Below are 20,213 nucleotides of genomic sequence, written 5' to 3' on the forward strand. Positions count from 1 at the left end.
GTAATCCAGTGAAGTAAAAAGACCAATCAGCTGGCACCCAGAACAGTGCCCACCACCACCTAGAATGCACGCTTACCAGAGGCTAGCTAATTAAAGCTTGTAACAGGAGGAGAATATAGCCACAACTCAGCTGCACAGCGATGAACTCAGGGCAAGCAGGATACTCCGTCCAATATGGCCATATAGTGATGAAGTATGATACCCCAAAAAGATAAACATAAAGCACCCCGTAGTGTAAACCAGTAGATAAAGTTTAATAGTTAAAAGAATCACATTTACAAGAAATGACAAATGAGATAGCGTCTCACATAAAATTAGCCGGCCGGCTAGCAATCGTCCGTTCAGACTCCTCAATGTACCGCGATGACGTCAGCGCGACAACCACCCGACTTACGTTTCGTCTAACTGTGTGCTCACCAGAGGTAGCGCTTTAATTGTGGGCAGCTAGCTGTGACAGCTTGCAGCTTTACAGCTGGCTGACCACTACGCGAGAAGCATTGCACATTGTAAATAGTCCTGCAGTCTTCTGGGACCTGTGATGTGTCTCTGAAGACTGTGGGGGGGGGGGGGGGACTAACACTCAGATCAAAACCAGGTACCCGCTACTACCCCCCCCCCCCATAAAAACAGTGCCAAATGTTAAAGAGGAGCCAGGGAAGAGGTCTTAAATTGGAACTTCCACTTTTGGGTGGAGTTCCGCTTTACAATAGGGTGCAGGTGAAAGAAGATAGATGTTTGCCGCATACACACGACTGGACTTTTCGAGGGACTAGGTCCGACAGACTTTCGACGGAGTTCTGACGGAGTTCTGACAGAGTTCTGACGGACTTTCCGAATGAACGGACTTGGCCACACACAATTACAGTCCGACGGATTCGAATGTGATGATGCACGACTGGACTAGAATAAGGAAGTTCATAGCCAGTAGCCAATAGCTGCCCTAGCGTCGGTTTTTGTCCGTCGGACTAGCATAAACACGAGCGGATTTCTCGGTAGGAACTGGGTCCGGCGGAGTTCTGGCGGAAAAATTTGAAACATGTTCCATTTCTAAAGTCTGTCAGACTTTTGCAAATCAAAAGTCTGCTTCAGCCCACACACGATCGAATGGTCTGCCGGAATCATTCCGTCTGACTTTTGATGTTGAAAAGTCCGGTCGTGTGTACGCGGTATTAGAGTCCATTCACACAGGGGCAATTTTGGATCCGACTTGAAGTCGTTCCAAGTTGCCTCAAGTCGCGCAACATGATAAAATCAATGTAAGTGAATGAGAGCCGTCTTAATGCACACTACTGAAGTCGCTCCGACTTCAGAAAAGGTTCCTGTACTACTTCAATCCGAATACTAGGCAACTTGTACCCATTGATTTCAATGGAAGTTGCCTCCAAGTCGGATCCCCTGTCTTAACTGAAGCAACTTTCCAGGAAGTAAAAATAGTTTTCTAGGCAAACCCCTCCCTCCCACAGAGCTGCTTATTATGTGATTGGCCACTGGCAAAGTCCCCTGTCCTGAATTCAACTTCAAGTTGCCTTGTAAGTTGCCTCAAGTCGTGCTGTAATTCATACTCAAGTCATGTCCAAATTGCCTCCCAAAGTCTCACTGGAACTCGTGTTGCCCCTGTGTGAATGGACTCTAAGGCCGCGTACACACGGGCGGACTGTTCGCCCAACTTTGTCCGCTGAACAGTGTTTCAGCGGACAGTCCGCTCGTGTGTGGGCTTCAGTGGACAGTTTCAGCGGACTGTTTGACGAACAAAGTCTTACGGAATTTCCGTAAAACTGTTCGCTGAAACTTTGTTTCAGCGGACAGTCCGCCCGTGTGTGTGCCAGTCCGCTGTACTTTCGAAATGAGCAGTAGTGATGGCCGAACGGTTCGCCCGGCGGTCGTTTCGCGGCGAATTTCCGACTTTCGCCGTCCGCGGGTTCGAACGCCTTTTTCCGTCGTTCGCCCCGGCGGACTTACGTGTTTAATGTATACAAGAACTTTAACCTTTCGTGACACGTTTATCATGTGTTACAGGACAACCAATTGAGACATGACAGCTCATGGACACTTGGACATTCCCCCTAACCTATAAATACACCCGATCCGGTGGCCATTTTACATTCTTTCTTCTGTCACTGTAGGGAAAGGATCCTGTGTGGAGTAGGGACAGAGAAAACGCTAGCTATTTGGTACACAAAAGTTCTTTTCAGGACTGGTATAGGTGTTAGGTCAGCAGCCTGAGTTTCTTTTGTCAGTTTAGATAAAGGGACAGAGCGCTGTATGCTGCTATTTTAGGGACAGCTCAGCCAGATTAGTCTTTCTTCATCATCATCATCATCATCATCATTAGCTGTTACTATCAGGTCCACAAAAGAGCTGTTCCAGCTAATCGTTCCAGCCTACTCTTTTTTGCCAATTTGTATAGGGACAGGCAGGAAGCAGTGTGTCAGGCAGTGAGGATAATTTTAAAGACTTGCTGTTACTATTAGTTCCACAAAGGTTCTTTTCAGGACTGGTATCAGTGGTACGGTAATAGGCTTGTACACGTATAATATTCTTTCTTCCAAATATAGAAAGAATATTATACTTGACTGCTGCCCTTCTGCTGCAGTCTGCTAATCATTCACAACTCACTTGTTCCACAAAGCTCTTTATCAGGACTGGTAACTTGGTCTGTCTAGGGTGCTACGGTACATAGGCTTGGGTGCGGTACAGTCTGCTGTTCTGTAAGGACCGCTATCGGTCCACAATACATAGGGTTGCCGTGCACTACTGCTGACCGCTGCCCTATACTGCAGCAGTCCTTCAGCGGTATAGGGACTGACGCACAGTCTGCTAAACACTAATACACAACCTGCTTGGTCCACAAAAGTTCTTATAAGGACTGGTAACTTGGTATAGGGTGCTACGGTACATAGGCCTGAGTGCAGTACAGTCTGCTGTTCTGTAAGGACCGCTATCGGTCCACAATACATAGGGTTGCCGTGCACTACTGCTGACCGCTGCCCTATACTGCAGCAGTCCTTCATTGGTATAGGGACTGACGTACAGTCTGCTAATCACTAACACACAACCTGCTTGGTCCACAAAAGTTCTTATAAGGACTGGTAACTTGGTATAGGGTGCTACGGTACATAGGCCTGAGTGCAGTACAGTCTGCTGTTCTGTAAGGACCGCTATCGGTCCACAATACATAGGGTTGCCGTGCACTACTGCTGACCGCTGCCCTATACTGCAGCAGTCCTTCATTGGTATAGGGACTGACGTACAGTCTGCTAATCACTAACACACAACCTGCTTGGTCCACAAAAGTTCTTATAAGGACTGGTAACTTGGTATAGGGTGCTACGGTACATAGGCCTGAGTGCGTTACAGTCTGCTGTTCTGTAAGGACCGCTATCGGTCCACAATACATAGGGTTGCCGTGCACTACTGCTGACCGCTGCCCTATACTGCAGCAGTCCTTCAGCGGTATAGGGACTGACGCACAGTCTGCTAAACACTAACACACAACCTGCTTGGTCCACAAAAGTTTTTATAAGGACTGGTAACTTGGTATAGGGTGCTACGGTACATAGGCCTGAGTGCAGTACAGTCTGCTGTTCTGTAAGGACCGCTATCGGTCCACAATACATAGGGTTGCCGTGCACTACTGCTGACCGCTGCCCTATACTGCAGCAGTCCTTCATTGGTATAGGGACTGACGTACAGTCTGCTAATCACTAACACACAACCTGCTTGGTCCACAAAAGTTCTTATAAGGACTGGTAACTTGGTATAGGGTGCTACGGTACATAGGCCTGAGTGCGTTACAGTCTGCTGTTCTGTAAGGACCGCTATCGGTCCACAATACATAGGGTTGCCGTGCACTACTGCTGACCGCTGCCCTATACTGCAGCAGTCCTTCATTGGTATAGGGACTGACGTACAGTCTGCTAATCACTAACACACAACCTGCTTGGTCCACAAAAGTTCTTATAAGGACTGGTAACTTGGTATAGGGTGCTACGGTACATAGGCCTGAGTGCGTTACAGTCTGCTGTTCTGTAAGGACCGCTATCGGTCCACAATACATAGGGTTGCCGTGCACTACTGCTGACCGCTGCCCTATACTGCAGCAGTCCTTCATTGGTATAGGGACTGACGTACAGTCTGCTAATCACTAACACACAACCTGCTTGGTCCACAAAAGTTCTTATAAGGACTGGTAACTTGGTATAGGGTGCTACGGTACATAGGCCTGAGTGCGTTACAGTCTGCTGTTCTGTAAGGACCGCTATCGGTCCACAATACATAGGGTTGCCGTGCACTACTGCTGACCGCTGCCCTATACTGCAGCAGTCCTTCATTGGTATAGGGACTGACGTACAGTCTGCTAATCACTAACACACAACCTGCTTGGTCCACAAAAGTTCTTATAAGGACTGGTAACTTGGTATAGGGTGCTACGGTACATAGGCCTGAGTGCGTTACAGTCTGCTGTTCTGTAAGGACCGCTATCGGTCCACAATACATAGGGTTGCCGTGCACTACTGCTGACCGCTGCCCTATACTGCAGCAGTCCTTCATTGGTATAGGGACTGACGTACAGTCTGCTAATCACTAACACACAACCTGCTTGGTCCACAAAAGTTCTTATAAGGACTGGTAACTTGGTATAGGGTGCTACGGTACATAGGCCTGAGTGCGTTACAGTCTGCTGTTCTGTAAGGACCGCTATCGGTCCACAATACATAGGGTTGCCGTGCACTACTGCTGACCGCTGCCCTATACTGCAGCAGTCCTTCAGCGGTATAGGGACTGACGCACAGTCTGCTAAACACTAACACACAACCTGCTTGGTCCACAAAAGTTTTTATAAGGACTGGTAACTTGGTATAGGGTGCTACGGTACATAGGCCTGAGTGCGTTACAGTCTGCTGTTCTGTAAGGACCGCTATCGGTCCACAATACATAGGGTTGCCGTGCACTACTGCTGACCGCTGCCCTATACTGCAGCAGTCCTTCATTGGTATAGGGACTGACGTACAGTCTGCTAATCACTAACACACAACCTGCTTGGTCCACAAAAGTTCTTATAAGGACTGGTAACTTGGTATAGGGTGCTACGGTACATAGGCCTGAGTGCGTTACAGTCTGCTGTTCTGTAAGGACCGCTATCGGTCCACAATACATAGGGTTGCCGTGCACTACTGCTGACCGCTGCCCTATACTGCAGCAGTCCTTCAGCGGTATAGGGACTGACGCACAGTCTGCTAAACACTAACACACAACCTGCTTGGTCCACAAAAGTTTTTATAAGGACTGGTAACTTGGTATAGGGTGCTACGGTACATAGGCCTGAGTGCAGTACAGTCTGCTGTTCTGTAAGGACCGCTATCGGTCCACAATACATAGGGTTGCCGTGCACTACTGCTGACCGCTGCCCTATACTGCAGCAGTCCTTCATTGGTATAGGGACTGACGTACAGTCTGCTAATCACTAACACACAACCTGCTTGGTCCACAAAAGTTCTTATAAGGACTGGTAACTTGGTATAGGGTGCTACGGTACATAGGCCTGAGTGCGTTACAGTCTGCTGTTCTGTAAGGACCGCTATCGGTCCACAATACATAGGGTTGCCGTGCACTACTGCTGACCGCTGCCCTATACTGCAGCAGTCCTTCATTGGTATAGGGACTGACGTACAGTCTGCTAATCACTAACACACAACCTGCTTGGTCCACAAAAGTTCTTATAAGGACTGGTAACTTGGTATAGGGTGCTACGGTACATAGGCTTGAGTGCGGTACAGTCTGCTGTTCTGTAAGGACCGCTATCGGTCCACAATAGATAGGGTTGACGTGCACCACTGCTGACCGCTGCCCTATACTGCAGCAGTCCTTCAGCGGTATAGGGACTGACGTACAGTCTGCTAAACACTAATACACAACCTGCTTGGTCCACAAAAGTTCTTATAAGGACTGGTAACTTGGTATAGGGTGCTACGGTACATAGGCTTGAGTGCGGTACAGTCTGCTGTTCTGTAAGGACCGCTATCGGTCCACAATAGATAGGGTTGACGTGCACCACTGCTGACCGCTCACCTATACTGCAGCAGTCCTTCAGCGGTATAGGGACTGACGTACAGTCTGCTAATCACTAACACACAACCTGCTTGTTCCACAAAAGTTCTTATAAGGACTGGTAACTTGGTATAGGGTGCTACGGTACATAGGCTTGAGTGCGGTACAGTCTGCTGTTCTGTAAGGACCGCTATCGGTCCACAATAGATAGGGTTGACGTGCACCACTGCTGACCGCTGCCCTATACTGCAGCAGTCCTTCAGCGGTATAGGGACTGACGTACAGTCTGCTAAACACTAATACACAACCTGCTTGGTCCACAAAAGTTCTTATAAGGACTGGTAACTTGGTATAGGGTGCTACGGTACATAGGCTTGAGTGCGGTACAGTCTGCTGTTCTGTAAGGACCGCTATCGGTCCACAATAGATAGGGTTGACGTGCACCACTGCTGACCGCTGCCCTATACTGCAGCAGTCCTTCAGCGGTATAGGGACTGACGTACAGTCTGCTAAACACTAATACACAACCTGCTTGGTCCACAAAAGTTCTTATAAGGACTGGTAACTTGGTATAGGGTGCTACGGTACATAGGCTTGAGTGCGGTACAGTCTGCTGTTCTGTAAGGACCGCTATCGGTCCACAATAGATAGGGTTGACGTGCACCACTGCTGACCGCTCACCTATACTGCAGCAGTCCTTCAGCGGTATAGGGACTAAGAGTTTTGTCACAGGGTCATTTAAAAAATGACATGCAGAGGAAGAGGCAGGCCCTTCCGCAGGGGTGGTAGGGGTAGGGCAGGAGCAACAGGCTTGAGCCAAAGTGGGAAGTTGCAGAAGGTGCGTTCAATTACTTTAAAGGATGCACCAGACTTGGTTGAGTGGCTCGCTCAGCCTTACTCTTCTGCACCCTCCTCATCCTCTCGATCTGCACCCTCTTCTTCACTCTCTGCTATGTGCACCCCCAAAGACACTACCACCAACAACACGACCACCACCACCACCACCACATACCTTCCGCTTGAGTCACTGGAATTATTTTCCGATCCATATCAAGAGGACATTTCTGATGCGCAGCCACTCTTGGTATTGGATCAGGAAGAGGAGGTAGCAACAAGCGCTACTCAGCAGTCTGACGCCAGTACCCAGATCAGCCCAAGGAGGAGGTTGGTCCCCGGTGTTGCTGCCTACTCTACTTATAGCGGTGGGGAAGGTGACGTTGATGATGACGTGTCTAGTGATGTCACGTGGGTGCCCACAAGAGAGGAAGAGGAGGGGAGTTCAGAGGGAGATATGGACCAGCAGATAGGGAGGAGAAGCAGCAATGACTTACATTGCACAGCAGGGACAAAGCAGACTGCAAATGTATCAGGAGCGAGTCATCGACCATGTACGGTCACATCTGGCGCTCCCAGGACACCGGCACATGGCTCCGCAGTGTGGGCTTTTTTTAACGTGTCCGCTGTTGACAATAGCGTTGCCATCTGCAATCTTTGCAGTCAACGCGTTAGTCGCGGTAAGCCCAATACTCACCTAGGGACGACCGCCTTAAGAAGGCACATGAGCAGCCATCACCGAGCCCAGTGGGAGCAACGGAACACACAAAGCCACACTGCAGGCTCTCACCGTCCAGCCTCGTCTTCTACTTCTCCTTCTCCTCTCTCCTCACAATTGTCCTCCACTCCACCTTCCATCACGCCAAGCTCACATTTTTCTGCAAAAAGGCAGGCTTCCGTGGGCCTAATGTTTGAGCGTAAAAAAATGATGACGCCGGATAACCCTCTTGCCCAACGGTTGGCGGCTGGCTTGTCAGAACTCATAGCCCGCCAACTACTGCCATATAAACTGGTGGACTCGGAGGCCTTTCGCAAATTTGTGGCCATTGGAACACCACAATGGAAGGTCCCAGGAAGGAAGTATTTCTCAGAGAAGGGCATCCCAGAGCTATATGGCCATGTTCAGCGGCAAGTGAATGTATCTCTGGCACACAGTGTCGGTGCCAAGATACATCTGACCACAGACACGTGGTCTAGCAAACACGGGCAGGGAAGGTATATCAGTTTTACTGCCCACTGGGTGAACCTTCTGACGGCCGTCAAGCATGTAACCCGTGGCACCCGTGTAGATTTGGTTTTACCGCCATGGATTGCATGCAGGCCTGACTCTTCTTCTCCTCCTCCTACTCCATCCTCCTCCCTCTCCTCCTCAGCTGCCTCCTCCTTTTCCGCTGCTAGCGTCTCTTCCACTGCACCGCCCAAGCTCCCCAGAACCTATTCCACATGCCAGGTGAGACGTTGCCATGCCGTGCTGCGTCTGTTGTGCCTGGAAGCAAAGAGCCACACTGGCCCGGCACTCCTTTCAGCTTTGCGTTCACAGGCAGATGAGTGGCTAACACCGCTCAATTTGACAGTTGGTAAAGTGGTGTGTGACAACGGTGCCAATCTGCTTAGCGCATTGAAACAGGGCAAAATCACGCACGTGCCGTGCATGGCACACGTCTTAAACTTGGTCGTGCAGCGATTCCTTGTCAAATACCCTGGGGTCCAGGACATCTTGCGGCAGGCAAGGAAAATCTCGGCCCATTTCAGAAGATCTTACACGGCCATGGCTCGCCTTGCTGACATTCAGCGGCGACACCATCTGCCGGTCAGACGTCTTATTTGCGATTGCCCGACGCGATGGAACTCAACCTTCTATATGCTTGATAGGCTGCTCCAGCAGAAACGTGCAGTTAACGTCTACCTGTATGAACTCTGCGAAAGAAACGGTTCTGGGGAGCTGGGTTTTTTTTCACCGCGCCAGTGGCTGCTCATGCGCGACACATGCAGACTTCTGCGGCCATTTGAGGAGATCACCAAACTGGTCAGTCGCAGCCATGGCGCCATCAGTGACATGGTACCTTATGCCTTCTTTCTGGAGCGTGCATTGCGTCGTGTCATTGATCAGGCTGTGGAGGAGCAGGAGCGGGAAGATGAGGAAGTCGCAATGCTGGATGAATTCCCAGGGGGGGCTACTCTATCTGAGACAAGTCAACAACAGGAGTCTGATGAGGAGTCAGAGGAGGATGGTGCCGGGGCGGATGAGCAGGAGCAAGAAGAGCATGCTTTAAACCTTTCTGGGATCCCTGTTGTGCGAGGATGGGGAGAGGAGAATGAAGAGGACGACATTATCCTGGATGATGAGCAGGAGCCAGGCCACCACACCGCTTCCACTTTAGTGCAAATGGGGGCCTTCATGCTCCAGTGTTTTAATAGGGACCCCCGTATAAAAAGCATGAGGGTCAAGGACCAGTACTGGGTGGCAACGTACTTAGACCCCCGGTACAAACACAAAATGGCGGAAATGTTACCGCCGTCGCAGAGGGCTGTCAGAATGCAGCACTTCCAGGCCTTGCTTCGAGAAATGCTGCATTCTGCTTTTGCGTGCGCTGGCAGAGGAGCAATTCCCACTCCCAGAGAAGGATTTGCGGGTACCAATCCAACAGCGCCTGCAAGAAGAGGCCGGTTTGAAGATGTGTTGGTGACTTCGGATATGAGGTCATTCTTTCAGCCGACCCATCGACAGGTGTCATCCGGATCCAGCATCAGGGAACGCCTAGACCGTCAGGTGTCCGACTACATTGGGTTAACGGCCGATGTGGACGCTCTGAGGAGTGATGAACCCCTAGACTACTGGGTGGGCAGGCTTGACCTCTGGCCAGAGCTTGCCCAATTTGCAATCGAACTGTTGGCTTGCCCCTCATCCAGTGTCCTGTCCGAAAGGACGTTCAGCGCAGCAGGGGGGATTGTGACCGATAAGCGTACTCGCCTAGCTCACCACAGTGTTAACTACCTCACATTTCTAAAAATGAATGAGGCATGGATCTCGGAGGAATTCAACACATGTGATCAGTAGACCATGTATATGTCTATAAACAATTTTTGGAATCAAGCACACAGACCTTCTTAATTCATTTGGCTCACTTCCCTGACCCAAAAAAGCACACCGTACTATATGCCCCTACCCTCCTCTTTGAAGAGGTTGAGCGGTGTCATATTTCTACTGGGGCTGCTTATTATGAGGGGTTCCCACCATCCCTGTGCTGTGCTGACTTCCTCCTGGGTGTTCTTATTATGAGGGGCTCCCACCATCCCTGTGCTGTGCTGACTTCCTCCTGGGGGTTCTTATTATGAGGGGATCACACCATCCCTGTGCTGTGCTGACTTCCTCCTGGGGCTGCTTACGGTGCTGCTGTCAGCGCTGTATGTCACGGAGCTGCTGTCAGCGCTGTATGTCACGGAGCTGCTGTCAGCGCTGTATGTCACGGAGCTGCTGTCAGCGCTGTATGTCACGGAGCTGCTGTCAGCGCTGTATGTCACGGAGCTGCTGTCAGCGCTGTATGTCACGGAGCTGCTGTCAGCGCTGTATGTCACGGAGCTGCTGTCAGCGCTGTATGTCACGGAGCTGCTGTCAGCGCTGTATGTCACGGAGCTGCTGTCAGCGCTGTATGTCACGGAGCTGCTGTCAGCGCTGTATGTCACGGTGCTGCTGTCAGCGCTGTATGTCACGGAGCTGCTGTCAGCGCTGTATGTCACGGAGCTGCTGTCAGTGCTGTATGTCACGGAGCTGCTGTCAGCGCTGTATGTCACGGAGCTGCTGTCAGCGCTGTATGTCACGGAGCTGCTGTCAGCGCTGTATGTCACGGTGCTGCTGTCAGCGCTGTATGTCACGGAGCTGCTGTCAGCGCTGTATGTCACGGAGCTGCTGTCAGCGCTGTATGTCACGGAGCTGCTGTCAGCGCTGTATGTCACGGAGCTGCTGTCAGCGCTGTATGTCACGGAGCTGCTGTCAGCGCTGTATGTCACGGTGCTGATGTCAGTGCTCTGTATTACGGTGCTGCTGTCAGTGCTCTGTATCTCCTGCACCCTCTTGTTTGCCTACCCTGGTCCCTGACCTTCCCTCTCCTCCATTGCCTTCATTAGCTCCATAGTCCTGAATTGTCAGAACAATTTCCCAAATAAAAAAAAAATGCTTGTAGTTATCGATCCCAAATTCACCTCATACATGTATTATGCTATTGTCCAGGTGGTGGGACTACGTGCTACCCCCTAATAATTACCCCGTGGCCGCAAATTCGACCTAAAGGTTTGCGAAATTCGCCTCCCATTGAAGTCAATGGAGCCCGCGGCGAACGGTCGTTTTCGCGAACGTTTGTGTCCGTTCGCGTTTCGCGTTCGCGAAACGTCCCGTCGGAAGTTCGTCCATCACTAATGAGCAGACTGTTCCCGTCCGGAGAAAAGTCTGCCCATTTCGAGCGCGTCTCCAGGTAGGCGGGGCCCGCGAAGGAGACGTCGCAGGCCCCGCCGCCTGGTATGGACTTAAAGGGGAACCCCAACGCCGGAAAAAATTGGTGTGGGGGTCCCCCCAAAGTCCACAACAGACCCTTGTCCGAGCACGCTACCCGGCCGGCCAGGAAAGGGGGGCGAGTGAGCGCGCCCCCCCTCCTGAGCCGTACCAGGCCGTGTGCCCTCAACATGGGGGGTGCCTTGGAGAAGGGGGGCCGCGCGGCCCCCCCACCCCAAAGCACCTTGTCCCCATGTTGATGAGGACAAGGGCCTCTTCCCGACAACCCTGGCCGTTGGTTGACGGGGTCTGCGGGCGGGGGGCTTATCGGAATCCGGAAGCCCCCTTTAATAAGGGGGCCCCCGGATACCGGCCCCCCACCCTATGTGAATGAGTATGGGGTACAATGTACGCCTACCCATTCACCTGTAAAATAAAAGTACCCAAAAAAAAACACAACACACGAGATAAAATATTTTATTGCACAGCTCCGGGGGTCTTCCGTCTTCGGGGGTCTTCTCGCCGGACTCCTCCGCTATCTTCTTGTAGCTCTTTTGCTAGCGGAGCAGTCCGGCTTTCTTCCTCCCCGCCGCCGGCCTCTTCTCCCGACTTCGGGGGTCTTGTCCCCCTCTTCGGTTCTTCTGCCGGGCCACCGCGCCTTCTTATAGCTCTTTTAGAGGCGGTGGCCCGGTCTTCTGTCGCCGCTGTCGCCGTCGCCTTCCATTCTTCTTCTTCTTCTTCTTCTTCTTCTTCTTCTTCTCCAGGAGATGTTGACACGACGCTGTCTCCGGCCGGAATGCCAGAGCCGCGCTGCGCGGCCACTTATATAGTGACAATGGGGCGGTGTCACATGGTATATGTCACATGGGTTGGTCACATGGGTTGATGTCACATAGGGACTATGACATCGTAAGGGGGCGGGGTCACCATGTGACACCAACCCATGTGACATATACCATGTGACACCGCCCCATTGTCACTATATAAGTGGCCGCGCAGCGCGGCTCTGGCATTCCGGCCGGAGACAGCGTCGTGTCAACATCTCCTGGAGAAGAAGAAGAACAAGAAGAAGAACGGAAGGCGGCGGCGACGGCGACAGCGGCGACAGAAGACCGGGCCACCGCCTCTAAAAGAGCTATAAGAAGGCGCGGTGGCCCGGCAGAAGAACCGAAGAGGGGGACAAGACCCCCGAAGTCGGGAGAAGAGGCCGGCGGCGGGGAGGAAGAAAGCCGGACTCCTCCGCTAGCAAAAGAGCTACAAGAAGATAGCGGAGGAGTCCGGCGAGAAGACCCCCGAAGACGGAAGACCCCCGGAGCTGTGCAATAAAATATTTTATCTCGTGTGTTGTGTTTTTTTTTGGGTACTTTTATTTTACAGGTGAATGGGTAGGGGTACATTGTACCCCATACTCATTCACATAGGGTGGGGGGCCGGTATCCGGGGGCCCCCTTATTAAAGGGGGCTCCCGGATTCCGATAAGCCCCCCGCCCACAGACCCCGACAACCAACGGCCAGGGTTGTCGGGAAGAGGCCCTTGTCCTCATCAACATGGGGACAAGGTGCTTTGGGGTGGGGGGGCCGCGCGGCCCCCCCTTCCCCAAGGCACCCCCCATGTTGAGGGCACACGGCCTGGTACGGCTCAGGAGGGGCGGGGCGCGCTCGCTCGCCCCCCTTTCCTGGCCGGCCGGGTAGCGTGCTCGGAAAAGGGTCTGTTGTGGACTTTGGGGGGACCCCACGCCGATTTTTTTCGGCGTTGGGTTCCCCTTTAAGTTCATTCCAGGCGGCGGAGCCTACCTTGACACGCGCTCGAAATGAGCGGACTGTCCCCTCGTGTGTGGGCGAGTCCGTTCATTTCAAAAGTTGCGCGGACTTAGTACGACGAACTTAGTTTGCCGTATTAGTCCGCTCAAAAAGTGCCGTGTGTGGGCAAGTTCGTTCATTCAAAAGTTTGAGCGGACTGTTTGACGAACTTCATTTCGGCAGACAGTCCGCCCGTGTGTACGCCGCCTGAGTCTAAACTTGCAGTAGAAAGCATAAATTAAATGTTGCCTGAGTGGCTCTGTGCCAGTCCTAGAGATCATGGCACCCTATGCCTTGGCCTTTGTGCTCTAGTGTGAAAATAATTTACACCATTAATGGTCCAGTGTATTGTTCTGAAGTCTTAACAGATGTTTTTAAGATGCTTTCTAGTCCACCTGCTTAAAGGGGAGTTTTTAGTAACTCAACGAGTCTTCGTTTATAAAATCCTGAGATGTGACAATAGTATTGCAGCAACAGTATATTTTAAATTCGGGTCATGAGTGCTTTAGCATTTGAAAAAAAATAGAGCATTCAATAGTCAGAGGGTGAAGGATCCCATTATTGCCCCACTGAACATTTAGACCCAGACATGATCTTTAAACTTGTCCTTCTGTCTTCTAGATATTTTTATTGTTGTTCCTGGCATCAGCTGGTCTTGCCATTGGGCAATCCGTCTGGGAAAATGATATGAACACCGGAAATAAATCTTGGTACCTTTATGATGAATCTGACAATACTCCACTTTACAGAGGATTCTTAATCTTTTGTGGATATATCATTGTTCTGAACACCATGGTACCAATATCTCTCTATGTAAGGTAATATCTCTAATTCCTTCAATGACAAACATGTATGACCTGTCCAGGCATTCTGGCATCACGCTGATTAGTCTAAGCAATTTAAACAAGGTGTTGTTACCAAACTTTCACACCTCCCATCGTGTTCTTTGACCATCAACATCTGCCTTGACACATTTCATGGTGATTGGCTTATTTAATTAGAACAGTGTCTGTGAAGATTCTCCATTTATCCAGGTCACAATATAGCTAGCAGCGGTTAGCCACATTCAGCTGGACTTGTTCTGCAATGTTGAAGGAAGTTTTACTACGCCAATTACAGTGCATCCAGAAAATATTCACAGTGCTTCACTTCTTCCACATTTTGTTATGTTACAGCCTTTTTCGAAAATGCAATAAATTCATTATTCTCCTAAAAATTCTACAAACAATACTCCATAATGACAAAGCAAAAGAAGTCTTTTTGAAATCTTTTCAAATTTATTAAAAATAAAAAACGAAAAACTCCCATGTACATAAGTATTCACAACCTTGCTACATATATAATAACACAAGGCTTTGCACAAGTAGTGATTAGAAAAAGTAGCTTGGTGTGCTGAAGGGTCTAAGATAGAGGCACCTAACCAGGGATATTCAAAATCATTGAGTGTACGGTAACCACTTAAAGGAGTATGGAACTGGACCTCCGAATTATAAAAAAAACGGATTCTCTGGATTACTGAACCTGATTTATAAATTGGAGAAATTTACTTGATGTGTTAGTTAGATGGAGGTTACTGACAATGATAACACTAATGCCCTGTATACACGGTCGGACATTCCAACCACAAAATCCGTCTGATTTTTTATCCGACAGATTTTGGCCAAAACTTCTGTTGCATACACACGGTTGGACTAAGTTGTCGGAAAATCCAATCATTCGGAACGAGGTGGCGACGGGACTACGTAGAGGCTAGTAGCCAATAGCTTTGGTCTCGTAATTTAATCTGAGCATGCGTGGCACTTTGTCCATCGGAATTCTCTACAAATGATCTGAAAAAGTCAGATCTGATTTTTTTGTCGGAAAATTTTAGATCCAGCTCTCAAACTTTTTCCGACGGAAAACGTCAGATAGAACTCACACACGATCAGATTTTCTGACAACATAATCCGATTGGACCTTTTCCGTCTGAATTTCCGACCGTGTGTACAGGGCATTAGGCTGGGTTCACACATATGTGAATTGGATGTGGAGTTCCCCGCATCCAATTCGCATGAGATGCGAGTGTGACCAGCCCTCAATGAAGCCGGTTCCCATGGTCCGGGTGCGTGTTTGGGTCTGGTTCAGCTGCGAATTCAGGCAAAAATTCGGACCTGAATCGCACCTGAACAGATGAAAAAATACGCAGTAGATCCCAGGCACGAACCCGTGGCCGCACATGTGTGAACCCGGCCTAAAAGTAACCTCCATTCCTTTCCATGTTGATTGCACTAAATAAAGTAGTTGTGTATAGCTTGTGTATTTGTGGTTTGCTCTTTTTCCATAAGTAAATATAAAATCTGCATGACTGTCTTTTAGCTGCTCTGATCCTAGATATCCATATGTAAAGTAAAAGTGTGCTAGTGGTATCTAATAGGACTGGTTATGATGACGATTTCGACACTCCTGTGAAGGGGTATGGAGATGTTTTGCGCAATCCATTAGGGGACTGCAATTATAAAAAGTTTTAGAACCTCCGATCTAAGACAGCATTTGCTGTGAAAGCACTGGTTGTGGCACAAAATGTGTAGGAGCCTGCATTGAACACAGACCCACACCATGCTTTCTTGTGTATAAAGACCATTCATTTCTACTTACACGTCTGCTTTGGAGGCAACCACAATAAAGCTAACCTGCAGGCAAGCACCTTAATATACTATTGAAATACACATTGGAACAGTGTTGCCTGTCAACAGTTCATAATTTTCTTTGACCAGTTTTGTGATTTAGCCAACATGGGTTGATTTTTCTTGCTCTCACTGGAAATTGCTATTGTATGGGAGTGAAGGCAAGGCAAGTATATTCAGTTCACTGCCCTAGAATATACCCCGAATAGGGAAAGCACAGATTCACTTTAGATGCCCTTATGAAACCCTCAATAACTACCATATCAACCACTTTCCATCCATCGGAATCACAAAGTTTGATAGGCTACCGGAACTATGTAGTGGAAGCAGGGCCGTCTTTAATATTGATTGGACCCTGGGCAAAACTTTTCTTGGGCCCCCCATGCAGTTTTGCTTTCCACCTGCCCTGAGACATACAATAAATAGCAGCTAGGCTCAAAATCAGTTTACTGAATCAGATCAGGCAGCTATTGCGATTGGTTGCCAGAGGTTACAGTGTATCATTACTGCTCACTGACTGGTTGCTAGAGGTTACAGAACATGATTTTTGCTTGTTGATTGGTTGCTAGAGATTACTGTGGATATGATCTCAGGGGGGCGTGATATACATATCAATGCCACCAGCCGCCACTATTTACATATGAATGCTGCTGCTATTTACATATGAATGTTGGTTATTACTTGTAAACACGGGGTCTGCAGGTGAGTCATCTGTACACAACAATAGGGCAGAGCTGGGCAGCATTAGTACCAGCACTTCACACTTAGATATCGGGACACAGTACAGGACTAAAAGGGACGAGAGAATTTAAACCAGGATAGTTGGCAAGTATGAGGTAGCTGCTTTGGGCCCCACAACAATGACAGGGTCCAGGGCAGCTGCCCTTTTTGCCCTGTCTTAAAAACGGCCCTGAATGGAAGTGAAAAATGGGCAACAAATTTGACAACTTCAATGCAGTTTATTGAAAGGAAGAATTGAAATGGAACCAAAATGGGCAAAAAATGATGTCAATAAATTTGAAAGCAATTGAGTTTTTCTTCCAGGATCGATCCAATCACTTTCAATACCATCTCCTTGTGGCCGTTTGTGACCATTTTATGTCTTTGATAGTTTTGCGATTTTGTCAGAAAATAGAATACAACATTGTAGAAAGTTGAATTGCTCTATCACATTGCTATATGTATGGCCAGCCTTAGGTGACCTAGAGGCACATGATGGACGTCAGCCCAATGAAGATTTTATTCTAATTTTATTCTGATGAGTTATTTCTGGTTTCCATTGTGCAGTATTGAACTGATTCGACTGGGACAAAGTATCTTTATTAACCAGGATTTACAAATGTACTACTCAAAGAAAGACACACCAGCCAAAGCCAGGACAACAACGCTAAACGAACAGCTAGGGCAGATTGAGTACATCTTCACTGACAAGACTGGCACACTGACACAGAACATCATGACGTTTAAAAAGTGTTCCATTAATGCGAGGACTTATGGTAAGAATAGCATATGCCATTTAAAAAATGTTACCTAGAAAAAAAAATAAAGATAAAAATATATACTATATATACCTGTTTATATATACACTTATACACTATATTAACAAACGTATTGGGACATCTGCCCTTACATGCACATGAACTTTAATGGCCTAAAATAGGGGCACCTATCAAAAGGGGGGGTCCGTAGGGTTCGATATTGAGTTGGCCCACCCTTTGCAGCTATAACAGCTTCAACTCTTCTGGGAAGGCTGTCCACAAGGTTTAGGAGTGTGTCTATGGGAATGTTTGACCATTCTTCCAGAAGGATGAATTAGAGCGGAGACTGCGAGCCAGGCCTTCTTGTCCACATCAGTGCCTGACCTCACAAACGCACTTCTGGTAGAATGGTCAAATATTCCCATAGACACACTCCTAAACTTTGTGGACAACCTTTGCAGAATATTTGAAGCTGTTATAGATGCAAAGGGTGGGCCAACTCAATATTGAACCCTACAGACAAAAACTGGGATGCCAATTAAAGTTCATGTGCGTGTAAAGGCAGGAATACCAATACTTTTGGTTATATAGTGTATATACACACTATATCAGGGATATGCAATTAGCGGACCTCCAGCTGTTGCAAAACTACAAGTCCCATCATGCCTCTGCCTCTGGGTATCATGTTTGTGGCTGTCAGTGTCTTGCAATGCCTCATGGGACTTGTAGTTCTGCAACAGCTGGAGGTCTGCTAATTGCATATCTCTGCACTATATGGTCAGACATTTTTACATCAGTAATTTGTTTTTACATCAGTAATTTGTGGTGTTGGACACAAACACCTGGCAAAACATTAAATTCATCCCAACAAATATAGGGGCCTCAAGCATGTCCTTCAACGTGTCCAGAGGGCTGTGCTATAGCTTTGTTTTCAGAAATGTGCCAGTATTAGTGTTTACTAATAGTGAATTTATTATCTCCAGCTTGCTCTCAAGCTTACTACCTGAGGAGTTTCATCTTTAGTGAGATACTTACATTAGTACCCAGGAGTTGGCAGAGTTGCTATTCTTGTTCTGGGGCTTACCATATTCTTATAGGAAAGTCAGTACCTGTGATAAATGAAATTATATTCTATAAATATTTAAATCAGTAATATTCTACATATTACACTTTGTCGTTCACCCAAGGAGTAAGCCCTTCCCCAAGGTCCCATATATAGCCCTTGGGTAAATGATTAGAACCTCCTTAATAATGGTTCTTGGTGAGTTGCTTGGCGAACTTAGGGACATAAGCTGGCCAGTTAACTCGCTGAGATCACCTGTGGAAGAGCCATATATGGAAGCACCTAGACCCTCTGGGGTTCTTAGGCAACTTTTACAGCAATACACACATCATTCTGATCCTTTGTTCTTCTCCATAAAAGGAGTAACTAATAAGTACCAGCTCACAAATGGATTTTCCAATATGTTTGACAAAAAACACCCTATCTAGCAATAAGCACTTCTGGATGTCTGATGATCCAGTTATTGTGCTGGTTTTGTAGTTGAGTAAAAGTTGATCAGTTTCTGGAGCTTTCTGTTTGCATTTCAGAAGAGTTTGCAATGCATGTTCTGACTTACTTCAGAATTGCTTCTGATTTCCATCTGATGTCCTGAACTGACTTGAGTTGCTTTAAGCTGTATTTGAATTCCCATTGACTTAACTTGTGATTCTTTGAAGGTTTACTGGTATGTTTGTTGATCAAGTTGGAGTTCTTTTTAAGGTAAAACCAAAGACTTTTTTCATTCGTTTTAGGTAGAGTAAATAATAATAAATAAAATAATAAATAAATAAATAATAAATAACCTCTTTTTTTTTTTCTTGCTATGTGTATCCGAATGGGAAGATTTCTCTTCGCTTCCTGTTCCATAGCCAAAATGAGCGAGTGTCCCCATTGAAATATTTCCCCTTTAAGAAAATTCCAAATTTTGGGTTGTCCCTAGCACAGTAGTGCTAGGGACAACCTAAAATTTGGGATTTACTTTCATGTTCACTTTTTGTCCAATTGATAAATTACAAACAGAAAGGATGAATCTCCCTAATCACAAATGCCAATAAAAAACCTGACAGGTGTTCTAATCCCTCTCCAATGTATCCAAAACTAAAAAAAAAACAGTTGGCTTTAGTTATACTTTAATGCATTAACTATTGTTTTTCTTTCCTGCAGGTGAACCACAACCAGCAACTGGAAATCTAGTAGGTGGCAGCGCGGTGAGTAGGCATGAACTCTTTTAACTGCCCTATACCTAAATGTCCTATTTCCAGCCAGCAACAATCCTTTAACAACTTCTTTTGGCTGGTTATGGATCGAAGGAGGGGAGTCATAATCTAGATGGGATGATTAAAGCTGTGTTATTTCATTATATTGGTCTCTGAGCACCTCAGAGAATTGATATACAGAATCTGGTTATAAAGGTACAGGTATACAATTATCATTATAACCCTGGTTTCACTAAGTCACAGACATGAAACAGGAATGTGTCCAGTAAAGCCCAAGACGTGTGAACTCTCTTCCTGCAAGCTTGCTGCAGATTAGTGGCTCACTAGGTGGTGAAACTAGGATCAAGGTGACGGCGTATACACCTTTAGGCTGGGTTCACACCGCTGCGGGTGGGAGACCCGGATGTGATTCGCACCGCACTGCAGTGCAAATCACATCCGATCTCTGTGCGATGCGATTTCAGCCATACAGATAGTATGGCTGAATTCGCATCGCACCCGCCGCAAGCTCGCACAGGACCCTTTTTTTGGTCCGCAGCAGAATCGGATCGCATGGGTGTTCACACCATGCGATCCGATTCCTGTCCGAGTTTGCCGATTGCACTGCGATATGCGGACTGATCTGGGGGTGTCATTAAGATTTCA

The 20,213-nt window shown here is 48.0% G+C and overlaps 1 protein-coding gene and 1 long non-coding RNA gene across 3 annotated transcripts in view; one reads left to right on the forward strand and one right to left on the reverse strand.

Annotated features, from left to right (window-relative positions):
* Positions 1-20,213, forward strand: part of LOC143941044 (phospholipid-transporting ATPase IC-like) — a 198,272-nt gene that overhangs the window by 95,200 nt on the left and 82,859 nt on the right. Inside the window, exons 12-14 of the mRNA XM_077462954.1 lie at positions 13,790-13,986; positions 17,119-17,327; positions 19,516-19,559. Coding sequence (XP_077319080.1) covers positions 13,790-13,986; positions 17,119-17,327; positions 19,516-19,559 — 450 coding nt within the window. The remainder of the gene's footprint in view (positions 1-13,789; positions 13,987-17,118; positions 17,328-19,515; positions 19,560-20,213) is intronic.
* The window catches only part of LOC143941045 (uncharacterized), a 185,467-nt gene that overhangs the window by 20,694 nt on the left and 144,560 nt on the right, over positions 1-20,213 (reverse strand). The window lies entirely within an intron of this gene.

The sequence above is a fragment of the Lithobates pipiens genome, unplaced genomic scaffold (genome assembly GCF_037356315.1).
Source record: "Lithobates pipiens isolate NorthernLeopardFrog02 unplaced genomic scaffold, aLitPip1_a1.2 Scaffold_3, whole genome shotgun sequence".
NCBI lineage: Eukaryota > Metazoa > Chordata > Amphibia > Anura > Ranidae > Lithobates > Lithobates pipiens.